The 21,688-nt window shown below is 47.6% G+C and overlaps 1 protein-coding gene across 1 annotated transcript; it reads right to left on the minus strand.

Moving 5' to 3' along the window:
* Positions 1 to 1,358: 1,358 nt before the first annotated feature.
* Positions 1,359 to 21,550, minus strand: SHPK (sedoheptulokinase). The gene is made up of 7 exons (XM_055403787.2): positions 21,325 to 21,550; positions 16,379 to 16,520; positions 10,917 to 11,100; positions 9,982 to 10,134; positions 8,271 to 8,446; positions 5,925 to 6,125; positions 1,359 to 4,590 (listed from the first exon to the last, which is right to left on the minus strand). Exons 1-7 carry the CDS (start codon positions 21,490 to 21,492, stop codon positions 4,178 to 4,180), a joined length of 1,437 nt encoding a protein of 478 aa, XP_055259762.2. The 5' UTR covers positions 21,493 to 21,550; the 3' UTR covers positions 1,359 to 4,177.
* Positions 21,551 to 21,688: the final 138 nt, after the last annotated feature.

Here is a 21,688-nt window from a genome sequence, read left to right on the forward strand (position 1 = left end):
TGAGAAAAATGCCCAGAGGAACCCAGGTAATAAGTGACAGGCTTGTTATTACTGTGGAAAGAAGGGGCATCTTAAGCGGGATTGCCTTCAGGCGTCTAAGCAGCCCCTCAACTGCATGTCTGGCCTGTAAAGGACCACACCTGAGAAGAGACTGCCCTCTGAGGCATAGGCCCCAGGGGTCAGACTCTCAGGACAATCAAGACTGAAGGTGCCCAGGGGTCCCCACACAAGTCCCTGTCCTAATAACACCTGAGGAGCCCTGGGCATTAATTACTGGGGTGAGGGGGACCAATCAATCTGTTTTCTTTTGAACACTGGGGCAAACTTCTCTGTGCTCAATGAAGCCCCTGGCCCACTTCCCTCCCAATCCACTACCATAATAGGACTATCTGGATGTGCCAAACATTATTATTTCGGTTTTCCTTTAAGCTGAAACTGGGACTCTGTGCTATTTTCTCATTGTGCCAGAGTCTCCCTCACCCCTTCTGGGTCCAGACCTCTGTTTTCATGAATATGGAACCCTCTCTTTTTAACTGAACAAAATGTAAAAGTGTGGGCTGATGAAAAAACTGAGTCAAGTGCAAAATACTGTTCCTGTTGTTATCAAGCTCAACGACCCTCACTTATTTCCACATCAAGGCAGTATCCACTAAAGCCCGAGGTTAAGGAATGGGCGAAACCTTACTGTAATGACTTCTCATGATCTAAGTGGGATCTTGAACTCTAAAGTTCAGAGTGACAATCAGTTCAGTTCAGTTCAGTCGTTCAGTCATGTCTGACTCTTTGCGACCCCATGAATCACAGCACACCAAGCCTCCTTGTCCATCACCAACTCCCGGAGTTCACTCAAACTCATGTCCATCGAGTCGGTGATGCCATCCAGCCATCTCATTCTCTGTCGTCCTCTTCTCCTCCTGCCCCCAATCCCTCCCAGTATCAGAGTCTTTTCCAGTGAGTCAACTCTTCACGTGAGATGGCCAAAGTATTGGAGTTTCAGCTTTAGCATCAGTCCTTCCAATTAACACCCAGGATTGATCTCCTTCAGAATGGACTGGTTGGATCTCCCTGCAGTCCAAGGGACTCTCAAGAGTCTTCTCCAACACCACAGTTCAAAAGCATCAATTCTTCGGCGATCAGCTTTCTTCCCAGTCCAACTCTCACATCCATATATGACCACTGGAAAAACCATAGCCTTGACTAGATGGACCTTTGTTGGCAAAGTAATGTCCCTGCTTTTCAATATGCTATCTAGGTTGGTCATAACTTTCCTTCCAATGGTCCACCATTAAAGCTGCTGTTATCAAGGGGTGCAAAAGTTCTAGGATGTCAAAAGTTGTAGAATGTCACCTACACTGTTCCTGGAGACCCCAATCTTCAGAAAAAATTGAAAAGGCTAATGACATTATTAAGAGGCATCAGCATAAGCTAACTCAGGAAACACAAGACAGTTGGTTTAAAGTTTTACCCATAGCTTTAATGAGGGCTTGAACTGCCCCAAGAAGGGGCTGTCTCTATGACAGACTGTTTTGCACACAGATATTGTTATATATCCTGAAGACTTAGAATTAACTATGTGACTCAGCTTTCAGCTTTTCAACCTCCTCATCAATTGAAGACTTCCCATGGTGTGTGTCTCTGCTTCAGGGACATATATTCTGAAGCCTTAGAATTAACTATGTGACTCAGCTCTCAGCTTTTCAACCTCCTCATCAATTGAAGGTGTCCCATGGTGGGTTTCCCTACTTCAGGGAAAGGACTTTCTTCAACTCTGTGAATACCTTCACCAACAACAATCATATGTGATGCTCTTCTTGATCTGATGATATCTAATGATCCTAAGATGGACTGGTATAACATATTGTACCTTAATTATGGGCATAATGTGACTTTTAATTTTGAGTATGTTTTAATTTGGTTTAATTACTCTTTTGCCTTACATCTGTAACTGTAAAATGGGGTTTGTTTCTAACCGTCTGAAACCTTTAAGGTTACAAATGGTTGTTCAAGCTCCTACAAGTGCCACAACCTCCTCAAACTGTTACTTGAGGCCCCTGGATCAGAGATCCTCAATATGAGAGTTAGGAGAATATGTTGCCTCAACAATTTAGAGATGATGCCCCTCAACAGCAGGAAGTAGTTATGGAATGAAAATGATGCCCCTTTCCCTTGGCAACATAATTATCCTAAAAGAAAAGAGGGGAACGAGAGAGTCAGTTCCTCGGTAGGTTGATAAGTCTGGGGTCCCTGAGGAGGACAAAGGGGCCTGAGGCTCTTGAGGTAGGGGTCTGGAGTTCTCAAGGAGGAGAAAAGGACAAATGCTTTTTTCTTTAAGCCCAGAGCTGATGATTAAACAACAAAACAGCTCATCTTGCTCAAGGATATGTTTTCCCTTAAACTCTGTACCAATGTATGATTCTGTACCAATGTATGATTCTGTACCAATATGACAACAATGTATCCTGCTTGAGGGCATATTTCTCCTTCTTGAGAACCTTCTGACTAATCTTGTCATCTTAAAATGTGTATTATGGGAGAGGGTCTGGTAAGATCTTTCTGTTGTTAGTTCTAATCTTGTTATCTTAAAGTGTATATTGTGGGAGTGGGTCTACAAACTTGAGACATTCTTTTGGTTTACTGCAATAACCAACTGAAAAAGTATATAACTCCCTTCCTAAGACTAGCAAGGGATGTCTATTTCAGAAGAATTCTCTGTCCCTTTTCACTGTAATAAAACTCTGCTATACAAAATCTCTTGAGTGATCAAGCCTGGTCCCTGGTCCCAAAGCTAAATCTTCTTCAGAGATCACGAATCCAACATAAGCTATCACTTCTGTTGATGTTTCACTGAAACCAATCAGGTGGGAAAGTCCAAGCCTACTTTGTGCTTAAGATCAGGATGTTGACAAACAGCACTAATGACCCAGTTCCTCAGCTGAGGCTCAGGCTGGTACCTCCTAAGCTTGGGAGCAGAAGTGAGTGGTTTGTTACTGCAGACTGGAGAAATGAGGCCCCGGCAGCTGTACCCAAACTGCTGCAGAGGCTCCCGGTCACCGGCAATAGAAACAGCAGCAGGACTGCTAGCTAACAAGCTTGGACTGTACAAGGCTCAGCCCTGAGAGATACAGTGGACATGAAGAAAGGGGACAGAGTTTCTGCAGGACACCTATCCAGCTCCTGATCCTGTATTTACAGTCTCCAGCCCAAGAATCCTGGGAATGCAAGACAGGCTGTCTCCCTGACTTCGGCTCCTCCCGATGGACAGGGCTCTCTGCTGTCCTTTAGTACATCCCGAGGTGCCTTCTCTCTCAAAATGGTGTCAACTCATTCTGGCTGAGAGAAAAATTCCATGACTTTCCCGAGTGATCTGCAGCTGCTTGTCTCAGTAGAACTGTGGGGCAGGCAGGGCTTTGCATGGGACAACCTACAAATGATTCCCAGAGCCATGTCCAACCTCCCAAACCCAGTTCTGCAGCAGTGCCAGCCTGGGGCATCAGGATAAGGGGTTCTCTCTGCTTTCTTTCTGGCAGGAGCACACGCAGCTGCATCCTTCCCCTTGGAAGGCCTCCTGGGGACGTGCAGGGGCAAAAACACATTGCTGCACAGACACACTCCTAGAAAAGGGTCTTTCTGTTGTCTGGCCAGACTCTGGGGAAACAATATGCCTGAATGGTGGGGCTATACAGCATCTGTCCTCCTTGCTGGTCACGTCATCCACCTTTTCTTCCCTCTTCTGTGCCTTCAACCAGCTGTGTTGTGAGAACATAGGATGGGATGTTCTTAGCTGGAGCCCACAGCCACCGGACTATATTTGGTGTCTGAAGCCCACATTTATTTTGTCAACAGATGAACCACAGGTGACCCTGTTGACCAAGATGCTGGGTTACCATGCCTTTTCCTTCCCTCTTTCTCTTTCCTTCCTCCTTTCTTTCTCTCTCTCTCACGTTTACATTTGCAACCAGCTCTCAGGTGAGTTTCAGAAGGCACTGATTTGGGATCTGGTTGATGATTCCTGGCTGCATTATGAGTGTGTGCCCCAAAGACTGACTCTTGAGGCCCCAAGAACAAGCATTGCTTAAAAGCTGCCCACAGAGCTGTCCAGGAAAAGGATGATCCCCAAGATCGGGTCAGGGACGTTAATTAGATAAAATTTGCAACAGTCCTCTGGCCAACGAGTGTGCTAGGACTTCTGCTGGTTAAGGCTTCTCTGGAGCATGACCAGAGCGGCCCCCACGGCCGCATCTACATCCTGTCCATAGGACACTGGCAGAGGGAACGCCCTCTGCACCTCCTGCTGCAGCACTTCATTCCTGGACAGCGCACTCCCACTGCCAATCACGCGCTCCACGCCCCACTCCCGGAGCTGCCGAAATGGAAGCATCGAGTGCAGATTCTGAACGATGCCTCTGCACAGGGCTCGGGCCACGTGCCCCAGGGAGAGGTCGGAGGAGGAGATTCCGGTCACTGAGGCCAGCTGGTCTGGCAGGTGCCTCTCGCCCAGCACTGTTGGAGTGATGGTCAGGCAGGTGTCTCTCTGCTGGGCAGCTGCCTGGATCATGCATGAGTACACCACGGACTCTTCAACCTCCAGGCCTGCCAGGGACAGAGAAGGTCTGTGTGAGTTCAGGCACCCCCTCGCTGCAGGCTATAGAGTTCCCAGGGGGGCAGGAATGGGTTGACTTGCTGCCCCTCCTCACTGTGGGGGGCTGCTTCCTGGCTCAGAACTCACACAGTCTGGCTGGCTGTCCTTGGCCCCAGACCCCAGCCAGCTCTCACTGTTCACCCCAACCCAGCCTTCAGGGAGAGAACTTATATGCTGTGTGAGCCCTAACCAGCCCGCAGCTGTGGGATGCTTGCTCCCAAGTGGGCCAAATGCCTACACTGATCAGTAAGTATCATCACAGCTGCTATTAGACTTATTAGTGGTGTCAGAGAAATCCCAGGACCACAGTCTAGACTGTCCCTTGGCAAAGGTTGATAACCACCAGTCTAGACCAGAGCTTGGAGTTCTGAATCACTCAAGGATCTTATTAAAATACAGTTTCTGGCTCAGTGTGCCTGGGATGGGGCCTCAGCTTCTGCATTTGTCATCAGCTCCCAGAGGAAGCCAGTGCAGCTGGCCTGAGGACCACACTTTTTGAGTAGAAGGTTCTAGTCAGTGCTTACCACCATGTGAGAGCATCAGAATCACCTGGGGAACTTTTAAAAACATATTTTATTCACTTATTTGGCTGTGCCAGGGCTTAGTGCAGCATGTGGGATCTTCGATCTTTGTCATGGCATGCAAACTCTTAGTTGTGACAGAATGTGGGATCTAATTCCTTGACCAGGGATTGAACCTAGGTCCCCTGCATTGGGAGTGCAGAGTCTCAGACACAGGACCACCAAGGAAGTCCCACCCGAGGAACTTTTACAAAATCCCATGCTCAGGATCCCCCTTCCCCAAGCCAAATACTCACCATTTCTAGGGATAAAAATAGGACGTATTTCCAGTGCTGAGAACCTCCAACCAAAAGCCACTGTAGAGTCTCATCAGTAACACATTTAACTCCCATGTGCTGCAGCTAAGACCCAATGCAGCCAAATAAGTAAAGAAAAAAAGAAATAAGGCAAATCTCAAATACATGGGACCCAGAAGCTTATTGACCTAGCAAGTAACACAGTGGGAAGAGGGAGAGCTGGCAGACTACCAGGATACTCTGCAGTCAAGGTTAGGAGTAGTACTCTCAAAAGAGAGTAGGCAATGGCAGCTCAGAAGATGAGAGTAAAGAAGGCTGCCTGCTCAGATCCCTACAGAAGGAAGGAATGTGCCAGAACCTGGTTGAGTCTGAGACATGAATCTAGAAGTTTACTGTAAATTCAGCACCAGGGCACTGCCACACAGAAAGGACAAGCAGAGAACACACCCCTGAATGGACCACCCTTACCTAAATCTGCCATCCACTGGACCAGCATGTGGACAAACGTGGCCAGCACGTTGCCCCCATTGAGCGACGCTGCCACAGCCAGGTAAGTCCTGTCGAAGTACGGGAAGTAGGCAACTGGGGCTGCGGGGTCTGGAGTCTGCGCTGGCTGGAATCCTGAAGGCATGGAGGCTACTAGCTGAACTGAGGTGCTGATGTTGAGAACTAGGGCCCGAGGAAAGCAGAGGTTAGGCCTATTGGGCTAACTCAAAGGCCACAAGTCACAGCGGGGCTGGGGAAGTGTGCCACAAATTTCTGGATACTCCCTCTTTCAGGAGGCAGAGACTCATTGAAATAAATCAACTGGACTTCCCAGGTGGCACTAGTGGTTAAAAAAAAAAAAAAGGCTGCCTGCCAATACAGGAGACATAAGGGAGACAGGTTCCATCCCTGGGTGGGGAAGATCCCCTGGAGAAAGAAATGGAACCACCCACTCCAGTACCCTTGCCTGGAGAATTCCATGGACAGAGAACCCCGGAGGGCTATAGTCAATGGGGTCGCAACTAAACAACAACAACAAAAGATAGTACTGGTCAGTTTTTAAACTAAAGTTTGAATTGTAACAGTTCTAACTGATGGAGGGAAAAAATTGTGATGACAAAGAAAACCCAAGTAAGATGAATGAATTCTCTGTTCCCCTTGATAAGAAGGCAGGGCTCTCAAAGTGGGCCCACTCAGCCTGGTTGCCCTGAGGATCAAATGAAACACCCAGTCTGCCACCACCTTGCTGGGGCAGGCAGGCCCAAAGTCCAAGGTCTACTCCACCCCAGGAGGGGCAAATGACAGCCCCCAGACCATATCCAGCCTGGCCACCTGTTTTTACATGGCCTGGGAGCTAAGAGTGGCTTTTATATATATATCATTTTTAATAAGTTTATTGAGATGTATTATAATTCAAATAAAGTCACCATAAAATGCACCCTTTTCAAGTGTACAGTTCTGTGCTTTCTAGTATATTCACTATATACACTGCATATAGTATATACACAGGTAAACATCCCTGTGATCTAATTTTAGGACATTTTTACCACTCTGGAAAGAAATCCCTTACGGGTTAGCAATCAACCCCCACTCCCAGCCCCTGACAACCATGAAGCTTCTTTCTGTCTCTGTGAATTTGCCTATTCAACTCTGGACATTTCCCAGGAATGGAATCATATACACTATGTGGCCTTTCACTTTCCTTCCCATGTTGTAGCATGTTATCTCTGTGGATATACCACATTTTAAAAATCCATTTATCCGTTGATGAACATTTGGGTTGTTTCTATCTTTTGGCTATTATGAATAAGGCTGCAGGGGAAAATTGTGTACAAATTTTTGTGTGGACACGTGTTTTCAAATCCCTTGGGTATACACCAAAGAGAGGAATTGCTGGGTCATGGTAATTCCATGCTTAACTTTCAGAGAACTATTAGACTGTTTTCCAAAGGGACTGCACCATTTTACAACCCCAGTGGAATATTCTTACGTTTTTAAATGGTTGAAAAGAAATGAAAAGGAAACGACTATTTCGTGAAACATGAAAATTTTATGAAATTTACATTTCAGCCTCTATAAATAAAGTTTTATTGGAACACAGCTACACCCACTCACTTATGCATTAGCAAAGGCTACTTTTCTGCCCCAACAGCAGGTAAGTAGTTGTGGCAGAAACTAAATGGCCCACAAAGCCTGAAATATTTACCACCTGGCCCTTTACAGGAAAACTTTGCCAAACCCTGTCCTGGAGGGCAGCCTCCACCTCACTGTGACTCTCTCACGCGAAATACAGGAAAATCTGCACTTCTAATCAAATCCAAGAGAACTTTCACTGACACACACACAGTAACAAAAATTCTAATCTACTCATCTGTTTCCTTGGTCAGGGAGACACACAGAAACTAGCTAACTAGAGATGTCATTTTCCTTACCTGACCCTAGAAAAGAAAGGCACTGGCTGTGCTCAGGGCAGAGCTCGTCCTGCTAGATGATAAGCTCCCTGGATAGGGGCTTAACATGTAGGGATGATGGTGGATTTTTTTGTCTGTTTGTTTTGTTTTTTATTGGACTGTATTGTGGCCTGTGGGCTCTTAGATGCAAGATCTAGTTCCCTGATCAGAGATCAAACCTGGGCCCCCTGTATTGGGAGCACTGAGTCTTAACCACTGGACCACCAGGGAAGTCCCGAAGGTATTTTTCATGTTTGCAGGACAACGGTCAAGAGGACACCGAGACGGTTGGCTATGTGTGCCCCTTGGACCCTCACACAGAGCTGAGGCTTATGAGGCCCAGGTAGAGACTGGAGGACAGAACCAAAGAAACACTTACCTGCATCGGTCTTTTGGGCCATGCAGGAATAGACAGAGGCCTGCAAATCACCCAAGGCCACGCCCACCTGCGTCCCCCTTGGGATCTCAAACCAGGCCTGCAAAGTTCTTCCTGCCACACTGCCAGGCTCCGCTACATCTGGAAGCAGCTGGACGGGAAAACCGGCAGCCCTCAGTCTGCAAATCAAAAGTGGACAGCCTATCTACCTGGTACTGGATCTTGTCTCCTGTTGCTTCCAGGAAACTGAGCAAAGGAAAGTGCTCTGGGACACACATTCAAGAAGAGAGGGCAAAATCCAGTATTTGTACAGAGGGCCCTTTTGCCTTTTTTTAAAACCATGAGATGTCTTGAGTTTTTTAGAGTGAACACTGGCTTTCAAGAGCTTGGGATGGACCTTCCAAGGAAGAACATGACCAGTTTAAGCAGAGGGGATCGGAAAGGATTGGCTAAGAAGCAGATCGGCATCTGGCCTCCTGTGTTTGAGGGGAGCACAAACACTCTGCAAAGGGGGGCAGTCAGAGTTTTAAAGCCAAGTCACAGTTGGTTAGCACAGGCCAAACCAAAGTCAAAACCCATCAGTCTCCTGAATAACAAATGTAGTCACCACTCAGGGTTAGTGAACATGGGGCTGTCAATTTCATAAAACATGCTAGAAAGTCCTTTACCTGAACTACCAGGCGCTTTTTGTTTTATTACAGAGCTCAGAATTTGGGACCTGGCGGAAGTGAATCTATGGACCTCTGGACCTGAAAAGGCAAATGATTGTTGCAAAAGAACTTAAAAGGTATCCCTCAAGCCTACTCCTTCCATTTCTTAACCCTACTTTTAAATATATTATGATAAAAATTAATTTTATAAGAGAAAATGCATTTAAAATAATATCAAAAACAGTCAAATACCTACAATAAATTTAATAAACGATGTACACTATGCATACAAGCCATTATTAAAAGAAATTAAAGATCAAAAATAAATGAACTGCTTTTAGAGGTTTGTGTCATAAAATATATATATATAAAATGGTGGTGGTGAGGGATAGTTGGGGAGTTTGGGATGGACATGTACACACTGTTATATTTAAAATGGATAACTGGGGGACACACTACTTTCATGGTCAGGAGCCTGCCGTGTACCCCTTTGCCTGACAAAGCAATAAAACTATTCTTTTCTACTTCAAAAAATAAATAAAACAAAATGGAAAACCAACAAGGACCTACTGCACAGAGAACTCTGCTCAGTGTTACGTAACAATCTAAATGGGAAAATAATTTGAAAAAAATAGATACATGTTTTTGTATAACTGAATCTCTTTGTCACACACCTGAAACTATCACAACATTGTTAATCAACTCTACTCCAATATCAAATAGAAAGTTTAAAATAACATAAAATGTATTTAAAAATGAAAGTTGTTGTTTAGCATCTATGGGCTGGGTCCGGGATTCAGAAAGAACCGGGGAGAGCACCCCGGGCCTGGGCAACAGTGGAGGAGCAGGAGAGCATGGCATGGTGGGCAGCACCCTTCCCCAAGGACTTCACTTACGGTCAGGCCCACCCATGCCCAGGGGCTGGAACAGGCTGGCGGCTGTTGGAACCTGATTCTTGGCCTTGTGGAATCCTCCACTATTCCCAGATGGGAAAACCCCACTGAAGCTCCCTCTTCAGAGATTCTACCTTTCAGCCTCAAGCCAGCCTGCAAGGTTATACTCACATCTCCAAGTTCCAGCTTTGGCTCCTGGTGTTGAAATAGCCCCAGCTAGCAGCATTCTGGTCGGACATCAAGGGTCTTGCCAAGCCACACAGCATGGCAACCACATAGTCATGGATGGTGCCAGCTGTATCGTAGGACTTGAGGAACTCCGGGCTGTTTGTCATACCCAAAACAATTCAGCGTGGTTTAATATTGACTGAAAAGCATGAGCTGCAGCTAACTGAGGGCACTGTTGACTAGACATGGCATAACTGGGCAGCAACCAGAATCCCACAGGCTATAGTCCCCCACAGCTGAACTTCCCAAGGTGAGAACCTCCAAAAGCCTCCAAGCCAAGCTGGTCAGAGTCAGCCTTAAGGGAGGGTATTCATAGGAGGACACATCATGCCTGGGAAAGCAGGACATCAACCATTCTTAGCAGTCCTGACCCCACTATGACCCATCATGTGACCATGGGCAACTCCGTTACCCTCTCTGGCCCCTTGTTTTCCCCTCTGGGTTAGAACTGGATAACCAACAAGCCCCCTCTGCAAAATGAAGAAGCAGTGGTAGACCAAGTCTAGGCCTTGAGACTGTACCTGTGCGGGGCCATGCTCACTAAGCAACAGTCCAGTGTGGAGTGATGCTGACTGGCTAGAGGTACAGCGGCCTAGCCACTGTCCTGCATCTAAACCATAGTGCTTGGGCTCAGCTGTGTCTGACTTTTTGTGACCCCATGGACTGTAGCCCTCCAGGGTCCTCTGTCCATGGGATTTTCCAGGCAAGAATGCTGGACTGGGTTGCTATGTCCTTCTCCAAGGGATCTTCCCTGACCCAGGGATCAAACCCACGTCTCCTGTGCCTCCTGCACTGCAGGTGAATTCTTTACCCACTGAGCCATCAGCTAGCCGCTCTCATTCCCCTGAAAACCCAATTCAAAGAACAGTTGTCCGTACCTATTTTTCAAAAGCCAGAAGATGGTTGCACAGCCAAACCCCGTGGCCACGCTGAGATGGGACTCCGGCTGGGGCAGAGAAGCCAGGAACTCGCTGCTACACCGGCCATCCTGCCACGTGACCAGGTGGCTCACAGCTCTAGGCTCGAACACAGGGGCGGCCCCTCCCTCTGTCCAAGCACAGCCTGGAAGGAAGATGACCGAAAAAGGAGAATAGGGCAACTGATGGGCAGCAGCATGTCCTTGAGACTACCCTGCTAGTGAGGTTACAGGACGGACTTTATCACCCGTGACAATGCTTTATTCACACACAGGGGTCCTGGCCAGGACCCAGAAGAGCAGGGAGTGGATAGACCTAGAGATGGTTACAGTGAGTGAAGTAAGTCAGACACAGAAGGACAGATATCATATGACAGCCCCTATATGTGGAATCTAAAAAAGAAAAAAATGGTACCCATGAACTTATTTACAAAACAGAAATAGAGTCACAGATGGAGAAAACAAATATAGCTACAGAGGAGGAGGGGAAGGGATAAATTGGGAGGTCAGGATGGACAAATACAAACTATTATATATAAAACTGATAACTGGGGACTTCCCTGGTGGTCCAGTGGCTAAGACTCCATGCTCCCAAAGCAGGGGGCCTGGGTTCGATCCCTGGTCGGGGAACTAGATCCCACATTCGGAATTAAAGATTCCTCATGCCACAATGAAGACCAAAGATCCTGCGTGTCACAACAAAGACCCGGGAGAGCCAAAAAAAGTAAACAAGATTTTTATTTTTAAAAAATAGATAATAAGGACCTACTGTATAGCACAGGGAACTCTACTCAAAACTCTGTAATTATCTATATGGGAAAAGAATCCAAAAAAGAGTGGGTATAGGAATATGGATCACTGATTTACTTTGCTGTACATCTGAAACTAACACAGCATTGTAAATCAACTATACTCCAATAAAAGCTATTTTTTAAAAAAGAAAAATAAGTAGAGCAGGGAGGTGGTCACAAATGTATGCACCTGAACCTTTTTAAGTTTCACCTGGAAAATAGGGGTAAGCGGATGATGGGATGGCCCCCCTTAGGGTAATCTACCCTCACAGCTACATTTCTGCCTAAAGCTGGGAGTCTAACCCCTGCACTAAAGCTGGACATCTGCAGCTTTTTTTTTTTTCAACCCTTTTCTCTGCTTCCAAAACTCTTTTGACCCTTTTTTAAAAACTTCTAGGACTATCATTTTTATTTTGTCTTTGTTATAAAACAGAGTTCTTACCATGTTCCAGGGATTGTTCAAAGCACTTTCAAAATATTAATTTATTTAATTTACATATTAGCCTTACAACATATGTGTGATAAGAGCTCTAGAGCCAGGCTCAACACTTGTGGCTCACTGACTTAGTTGCTTGGAGGCATGTGGGATCTTCCCAGATCAGGGATCAAACCGGTGTCCAGGAAACCCCCAGGAACAGTATTTTAAAAAACCAATTTTCCACCTCCATTGCCAACTCTTGACATTCTCAAACTGATTTCTTACAATCCAAAGAGTGGAAAAATGATTTCTCACCATTATTTTCATCTGCATTTCCCTAACTAATAGTGACAATGAGCGTCTTTTCAAGTGCTTATTAGCTATTTATCCTTTCTCTTCTAGCATCTGCCTTTTGGTTTCCTTTGCCCATTAGTCCACAGGCCATTGGTCCTTTCTTTTCTACTCATTCTTCACAGGCCCCCAGCTTCATCCTCTGTCTACTATACACTGGTGAAAATTTCCTCCCTGCCTGCTGTTGGCCTTTTAGCTTGGTTTTATGATCCCCACTTGCCTCCTGCCATTACTGAGCCTGAAAATGGAATGTGGAAACTGGCATAACCACAGGCCTCTCAAAAGACACTAGTCACTCCCTCTCCTCCCCTCCAATGGGCTCGCCTGTGCCCTCACAGAGGCACTTAGCTCTCTACTTGGGTTACTGGTGCCCGTCTGTGCTGACCGCCTTTAGTGAGCCCTGGCAGAGGAGGGCTGAATCCCCATTCCTATGTCTCCCAGGGGGCCCAGCACGGAGCCTCAAGTATTGCAGATTCTGAAATCAAACTGAATTATGGCCACTGTTAAAAGCAGAGCAACTTGATCTCAAATAGGATTTCACTCGCTCCGCTAAGCGGGTTATCATCATGGTCAAATGGTGGCTCTCCTCCTTCCCATAAACAGAAACCAAACCAAGTAGGTGGGCAGGCGGGCTCCATGAAATATTAAGAAGCTCTTTCCACCCATATGGATGATGGTTTGTGTGGTTGTTACAGAGTCCAGGAGATGGGCAGAAGGGAAGGCATGTGACCAGACCACAATCATTAGATCTCTGCTGTCCTCTCTGGGAAGGGTTTTAGTATTAAAAGGACGTTTATTCTCATTAATGCAAAATTAAGGAGTTTAAAAAGCTTTTACAACCTAGACTTTCCCCGAGAGGTCAGCACTAACACCCCGACCGGCCTTTGGCTTTTGCTACTGATTGGAGCCAAGCAGCTCCCATGGTCCCTGCTGGCCTGATGATGGGCAGACAATGGGAGAGGAGAAGGGCGAGAGTCTGGGCTGGCTTCTGCACTTACCCAGGCACATCCTGGGGACTGATCAAAGGCTGCATCACCAGTCCCCCGTCAAGCTGCTCAAAAGCAGGTCGCCACTCACTTGGCCCAGGGGAATCGGAATCCCTGATTCTCCAGGCAAAGGAGGCGCAAATCCCATGTTCAGATCTCCTTAACTACAACCCCTCCCCCAGTAGCCATCATCCTCTGCTTAAAACACCTGCAGTAAAATGTTGATATTTTTGAAGCTGGGTGATGGGTGTGTGTTGGTTCATAACAACACTGTTCTCCCTACTTTTATGTCTATGTAGAACTTTTATATATATATTATTTATTTATTTATGGCTGTGCTGGGTCTTCATCGGGGCTTCCCTGATAGCTCAGTTGGTAAAGAATCTGCCTGCAATGCAGGATACCCCGGTTCGGTTTCTGGGTTGGGGAGATTCCCTGGAGAAGGGAAAGGCTACCCACTACTTCACGGGCTTTTCTCTTGGTGCGGAGAGCAGGGGTTACTCTTCGATGCAGTGTGTGGGCTTCTCATTGCGGTGGCTTCTCTTGTTGAAGAAGCACAGGCTCTAGGGGAGTGGACTCAGAACTTGTGGCCTACAGGTTCTAGAGCACAGGCTCAGTAGTTGGGGTGCACAGGTTTAATTGTTTGGCAGCATGTGGGAGCTTCCCGGACCAGGGATCAAAATCATGTCTTCTGCATTGGCAGCTGGATTCTTTAACACTGAGCCACCAGGAAAGCCCTGAACATTTTAGAATTTTTTAAAATGTTTTCTCATGCTTGCCATAACAGAAGCTCACAACTTCCTACAGGAGCCTGATCCTTCCTTCCTTGGACATTCTTTGGGCTGTTCTTCCCTTGGTTGAGCTAGTGGCTCTGGTCCTTCCAGAAAACCTTTCAAAGTTCAGGTGTCTGAAGTCAGACAGACTTGGGTTTGAAAGCTGGAGTCACCACTTGCTGTCATATGACCCTGAGCATATTATTTTACAATCTCTCTGAACCTCCACTTCTCATCTGCTGCAGAGGGACAATAATGTCACCTACGTCATAAGGGTGTCAGGAAAATTCAATGAGATCACACAGGTAACGCCCTTAGCTCCGCACCTGGCATGCAAAGTGCTCATTGCCGTTTTGCTGGCTTAATTACCCTCCTGGAGGCCAAACAGAACAAGCCACCCACATCTACACTGTGGCAGACCTTCTGAAATAAATAACCAACTAAACAATGCTTAGCAACGGTGCACATGAAAAGGACGTGGAACTGAAAATTCACGAATATCTGTGATGATGTTAAACAACAAAAACTATGCTCAAATGCAGAAAAGTTTCCTCTGTGTTTTGACATCTCCTGCAGCCGTCTGTGGGGTTGCACAGAGTCGGACACAACTGAAGCGACTTAGCAGCAGCTACACTAATCTCTTGGTGTTGGCACTGATGCTCCAAGATATTGGTACAAAGACAGAGAAAACTATGAAAAAATCCACTCGACTGAATCCAACAGAGAATCAGAGAGGACTCACTCTTCACCCTCTCCCTGTTCATGTACAATGTGTGAGTGGACAGTGCAGTTTATTACATCTCTGAACAGGACAGGATGCTCATAAAACCCAAGAGAACAGCCTGACCCTTCACAGAGAGTCTTTGGCAGCACGTTTCTGGTTTCTGGTGAGGAAGATAGATGAGCCCCAGGCTGAGCAGCTGGAGTCTGTCCCCTGTGGACAGACACTCCAAGATGAAGACAACAGCAGGAGCGAAGGGGAGCTGCGCAGATAAAAGATTAATAAGAAACCGAGACTTCCCTGACAATCCAGCAGTTCAGACTCCGTGCTTCCAGTGCAGGGGGCACGGGTTTGACCCATGGGAACTAAGGTCTGGGAACTAAGATCCCACAAACCCACATGCCTTTTGGCCAAAAAAGAAAGAGAGAGACCACATATTTCTCGTTCTTGAGGTCAAGGAGACCTTCCCAACTACACATGCGTAAAAAAGGCTCCTCAGGGGTCAAAAAGGGAGGGAATGCCACCCTAAAGTAGGTGATGTCAACATTCCCATAGGCCTCTTCCCTAGAATCCATCTTGGTTAAGAGATGCGCACGCACACAGGGGAGGACCCTGTGATAAACTAAACAGGGTAAAGCAAGGTGATTGACAGCCAGAAGAAACCCAGAAGAAACGCCCCATATAAGTGATTCAAACTACCACGAGGGCACAGCTCTTTCCCGGAGCCCACCCGTGCATCTATCCACACATACCCTTTTTCCTCCTAACAGTTTACTTGTTTCACTACGTTTTGTATCTTTGTGGAAATTCCTTTCTATAAAGCTGACAGGCCAGCACCGTGTCACTGGCTATGGGTCTGGGGGCTAGGATTCAACTCTCTCACTGCCTCACTCTGACTTCAGTCTCTGGCCAGGGAACCAAATTCCTGCTTTAAGCCGCGCCATAGGCCGAGGCCATCGAGGATCACAGGGTGACTGCTTTTGCTTTGTTTTGTTTCAATGTGGACCGTTATTAAAGTCTTTATAGGGCTTCCCTGGTGGCTCAGTGATAAAGAATCTGCCTGCAATGCAGAAGACGCAGGTTCAATCCCTAGGTTGGGAAGATGCCCTGGAGGAGGAAATGGATACCCACTCCGGTATACTTGCCTGGAGAATTCCATGGACAGGGGAGCCTGGCAGGCTGCAGTCCATGGGGTTGCAAAAGAGTTGGACATGACTGAGCAAGTAAACAACAACAACATTGAACTTGTTACAATGTTGCTTCTGTTTAACACTGGGTTTTTTTGTCCTGGAGGCATGTGGGATCTTAGTCCCAGAACAGGGATAGAAACCACGCCCACAGGGTGACTGTTAACAGAACGTGATTGCCCCCAAGCCCAGCATACCTTGGCCTGTTTTCCAAAACATGACTCCATGCATTTGCCCTGACACGCCGATGCCACAGACCTTCCGGAGCTGCTGCTGGGGAAGGGCAGCGAGACACTCGTGGAGGGCCTGGATAATTCTCCTCACATCCTGTTCTCGCCCCTGGAAACAGAATAGGACACACTGGGCAGAGGCATACACACTGGGAGGAGAGAAAGACAGAGGCAACAGGGACTTCCTGCGTGGGTGCTCCCTAGCTAATTCCCCCGAGCTCACTTCCAGGAGCTGCTGACTGGGCCTCAAGGGTGAGACGTGGGCCTGAGGGGTCTCCACCACCTCCTCCTTGAGTAGGAATGTGGTGGGCAAGGTTCTACTCCTCCCTTTACCAATGAGGGAGGGCTTGACCCGGGTTTGATCCTTGGGTCGGGAAGATCCCCTGGAGAAGGAAATGGCAACCCACTCTAGCATTCTTGCCTGGGAAATCCCATGGAAGCAGGAACCTGGTGGGCTACAATCCATAGGGTCGCAAAGAGTCAGACACGACTGAGAGACTTGACCTACTGATGAGAAGCCACTGCAGCTCAAGTTCAACCAGTGGCCAGACTCTGGCCCCTGCTGTGGAACAGTCTGAGCTGAGAAAAGCGCTGCCCTGCCCTACAGGAGCTTACAGTCCAGCTGTGCTGTGTGCTGTGCTTAGTCACTCAGTCATGTCTGATTCTCTGCAACCTCGTGGACTGTAGTCCGCCAGGCTCCTCTGTCCATAGGGATTCTCCAGGCAGGAATAATGGAGTGGATTGCATGCCTTCCTCCAGGGAATCTTCCCAACCCAGGGATCATACCCAGGTCTCCTGCATTGCAGGCGGATTCTTTACCAACTGAGCTACCAGAGAAGCCCAAGAATATTGGAGTGGGTAGCCTACCCCTCTTCAGGGGGTCTTTTGGACCCAGGATTCGAACTGGGATCTCCTGCATCGCAGGTGGATTCTTTACCAGCTGAGCTACCAGGGCCCTATAGTCCAGCAGGACAGGCGAACACAAGAAAGACGTGCTGCAAGAAGAAATAAGGCAAGGTACATGGAGCGCTGGGGTAGAAAAAGGATGGAATCAGCAGGAAAGACGTAGACAAGAGAGGTTTCCTAGGGACTTCCCTGGTGGTCCAGTGGCTAAGACTCGGAGCTCCCAATGCCAGGGGCTCAGGTTCGAGATCCAGTCAGGGAACTCTATCGAATTTGCCACAGCTAAGAGTTTGCATGCTGCAACTGAAGATCTCTCGTGCCACAACCAAGATCTGGTGCAAATAAATAAATAAAAATTTTTAAAATAAAAACACTTGTAACTTATTTTTAAAAAGAAAGAGAAGAAAGGCTTCCTGGACTAAAGCATCCGACAACAGGTGCTAGTGGTTGCTTCCGATCACATTCAGGCAGGCATTTCCTGAAAGTGCTGAGGGGCCAGAATTTGCTCCAGGGGCAGTGCAGGCCTCCCCTCCTTGGAGTTAACACTTCATCTGTCAGCTGGCCTTGGGTTGTGGCAGTTCTTGGCTCTGAACAGATACGACCAAAGGATTAGAAAGAAGGAGGGTGAGGAGGGGTAGGATGGGGGAAAGAGTGAGCAGAGAGCACAGAGCATTTTTTTGAGGAGGCAGCCCCACATTCTAACAAGGCTCTTTTTTTGGACCAAACCACTCGGTGTGGTGTGGTCAATTAACTAGTCAATCTGAAAGGAAATCAACCCTGAAAGTATTCTTTGGAAGGACTGACACTGAAGCTGAACTCCAATACTTTGGTCACCTGATTCAAAGAACTGACTCCTTAGAGAAGACCCTGATGCTGGGAAAGATTGAAGGCAGGAGAAGAAGGGGATGACAGGGGGTGAAATGGCTGGATGGCATCACCGACTCAATGAACATGAGTTTGAGCAAGTTCTGGGAGTTGGTGATGGACAGGGAAGCCTGGCGTGCTGCAGTCCATGGAGTCGCAAAGAGTCGGACATGGGTGAGAAACTGAACTGAACTGAACTCAGCATGGGGGATCTTATTTCTCGGACTAGAGATCGAGCCTGTGCCTCCTGCAATGGAAGCCTGGAGTCTTAACCACTGGACTGCCAGGTAAGTCTCCTAAAAAGGCTCTTTATGCAGAAGAGACTACAGGAAAACTTACTGGGCAGTAAAGGACAGGGCAGAGAGGAGCTGCAGAGATGAGCATGATCCCCCAGCAGGGAAGAACTAAGACAGCAGGCAAAGGAAGAAGGAAGCAGGGAAGAGACATTTGTTTACACCCCTGCCCTGTCCGACACAGCAGTGATTAGCCACACGAGGCTAGTCCACATTGAAAACTATACATAAGATTTCAGATTTAGTAAGAAAAAATTAAAGCACAGTCTCTCATTAATAATTTCATATTATTACATATTGAAATGATACATTTGGATACATTGGGTTAAATAAAATAGGCAATGAAAATTAATTTCAGGGTTCCTTTTTACTGTTTTTTTTAACGTGGCTGCCGGAAAATTGAAAACTACGTGAGGCTCACATTTCCATTGGACAGTGCTGGTTTGCAGAGTTCCCACATGGCCGTCAGATGGTGTGTGAACCCAGAACAGAGAAGCTGTTCTCTATATGGGCCCAAAGTGGGTGAGCTGTGTGGATGGGGACAGCGGAGGAGGGGAACAGGCTGGATGGAGTGGACAAGGAGGCAGTCAGTGTACAGCGAGTTTTAGTGGTGAGTGTGATGGGGGAGTAATTCTTGGACAGACAATGGGTACACACACAGTGTAACAAGACAGGTGCTGCCCCCATCCCTTGGTTCGGAATATCAAGTGGTCTATACCCAGATCAAACCCTAGAACTTCAGGTTGGAAAAAAAGAGCTTAAGAATTCATTCAACCTTCCTCCTCCCCACTCCTTTTACAGATGGGGAAATGGAGGCCCAGAAAGGAAAAATTAATAGCAAAGAAAGGGTTGCAGAGGGAATTTCCTGGCAATTCAGTGGTTAGGACTCGGCACTTTTACTGCCGTGGGCCTGGGTTTGATCCCTGGTCTGGGAACTAAGATCCCACAAGCCGTGCAGCACAGCCAAAGAAAAGAGGGTAGACAGAGTTTCCCTCAAAAACCCTGCTATGTTAAAGGTGCAAAGAGCTGAAAGTCTGACCTTCCACATAAGCCGCCAAATTTGGCCATGGAGTACACAAGGCTTCTAAAGAGTGAGAAATGCAGACAGGAGGATGGAACAGAACCATCTGGTGTTTCTATAGAGCAGCAGTTCTTACTCCAGGGGTAATTTTTGTCCCCTAGGGGGCATTTGGCAATATGGAGATATTTGGGGGTGTTGCAACTGGGGAGGAGGGTTCTACCAGCATGCAATGGGTTAAGAGGCCAGGGATGCTATTAAATAACCTACAACATACAGGACAGCCCCTCACAACAAAGAATCATCCAGGCATCGAGGATCAACAGTGCCAAGGTTGAGAAATCCTGCTCCAGGTGAAATTACAGCAGTGCTGTTTGTCCCAGAGCACAACACACGTGCGGAGGATGCAAGGGAGGGTGCTATTATGAACATCTCCTAAACCCCTCCTTAGGCAGGTGCGGAGCACTGGGTGTGCCTGTAAACAGAGAACAGCATGCTGAACACTGGAGGAAGTAGGGAATGTGGCCCTATGTCTACAGCCAAGAAGCAGCACTATCTCAAGAGAAAAGGGGCACTGCCTAAAACCCACTTCCTGGAATCTTGGCTCTGCTGCTCACCCTGATGGGGTCCAAGCTGATGTTGCCTCCATGTCAAGGTCCATGAAGTGAGATAACAATTCTAAAATGCCCTGATGCTCCAACCAAACTAATTTTGAAAGACTCTGTGAAAATGTGCTCCTGAAATCTATCCTGTGAAATGCTTCTGAGCAAGATGGACTCTGGGGACTTCCCTGGCAGCCCTGTGGTCAGAACTCTACGTTTTCACTGAGGAGGGCCTGGGTTTGAGGCCTGGTTAGGGAACTAAGATCCAACATGATGCAAAGTGCAGCCAAAAAAAAAAAAAGATGGAGTGTGAATCCTAAAGAACTGAGCCCAGTTATGTAGCAAGAGTTTGTGAAAAACAAAGTTCTTGGGAATGGGGTTTGGCTCAGAAAATTAAGGTTTATGGCCAGAAGTGGCCATAGAGGTTATCTATTTCAATTATAAGAACAGAGATCCAGAAAGTCATGAGATTACAAAGAAAGTTCCTTGATATTAATTTCTATTATCAATGAATTGAACTTTGAGCTACCTTTTTCAGGGAATTAATGGAGGATTAACATCCTTTCTGAACCCACCTCTTACAACTGAGCCCACTATGGTGAAATTCTGAATTTCTATCTGGTAGCTTTCACAAGACACTAGTTTTTGTGTAGAAATATCAATCTGAACTTCTCAATGTTGACCTGTCCTAATGTCTTTCCTCCAAGCTCTCTCAGCCTTTGGGGTCAAGGGACTTTTGCTAGCCAAATGTTTGAGTTCCTCCACCCACAATCTATACCTGTGGGATGAGAGAGGGGCAGGTTACACCTGGTTTTGCATCTGATTTCTCAAGGAAAACCCAGACACTGCCCTAGGAAACAAACTGAATCCTGAATTTGAGGACACAGGGCAGATGTGAGGAGCAGAGAGCCACAAGAATGAGAAGGTGGCCTGCGAACACTCCATATGCAGGAGAGCAATTTTCCCGCAGGTCAGGGTACAGAAGGTGAAGGGCAGAGAGCACGGGGATCTTTGGCAAGGCTCCCAAAGAAAGCCCGAGAGTGGGCAGATCGGTGCCAGCAGGTGGGAAAGCTCCTGGGAGGTTTGCTATCGAATCGAGGGAGTTGCATCAGGCAAGCAGAGATCAGGCAGGCAGAGATCAGGCAGGCTAGAGCAGTCAGGGAGACTTCATTGAGGAGGGAGAGGGTGTCCGGAGGCTCCTGGAGGCGGCGCGGCTCCAGGGAGCTGCCTCACCTGGGGCCCCGCCGCCGCGCTCTGGGCCTCCGTCTCGGCCTGTGCAGCCCGGGCACAGCTCGCCAGTACCACGAACCCGGAAGGGTCGCCAGGGGCGGCCTCCACTAGGGCCGCCTTCACAGACGTGGTGCCCAGGTCGATGCCGAGAGTGACAGATCGTGCAGCCATGACAGCGTCCGCGCCAGCACCCTTCACCCAGGACCTAGGCGCCGAGGCGGGCCCTCGCCTGCCAATCTTTCCAGCCACGCCCAACACACAGAATTCTCGCCTTCCCATTGGTTGAGGAGGGCTGAGTTCCGCTCACTCCGCGCGACGGGCCCCAGTTATAGGAGGAGCGTGGGGAAGACGGGACCTAGAGGCCCCG

Source organism: Moschus berezovskii, chromosome 20 (genome assembly GCF_049115385.1).
Source record: "Moschus berezovskii isolate FMDL1 chromosome 20, NW_MosBer_1.0, whole genome shotgun sequence".
Taxonomy (NCBI): domain Eukaryota; kingdom Metazoa; phylum Chordata; class Mammalia; order Artiodactyla; family Moschidae; genus Moschus; species Moschus berezovskii.

What these genes read in the sequence shown, in the direction of transcription:
- SHPK (XM_055403787.2), bottom strand. Translation starts at nt 21,492, where the DNA reads ATGGCTGCACGATCTGTCACTCTCGGCATCGACCTGGGCACCACGTCT. An exon ending in GCGCGGCGGCGGGGCCCCAG is followed by an intron (nt 16,521 to 21,324) that starts GTGAGGCAGCTC and finishes TTCTGTTTCCAG; the next exon opens with GGGCGAGAACAGGATGTGAG. An exon ending in GTTTTGGAAAACAGGCCAAG is followed by an intron (nt 11,101 to 16,378) that starts GTATGCTGGGCT and finishes TCTTCCTTCCAG; the next exon opens with GCTGTGCTTGGACAGAGGGA.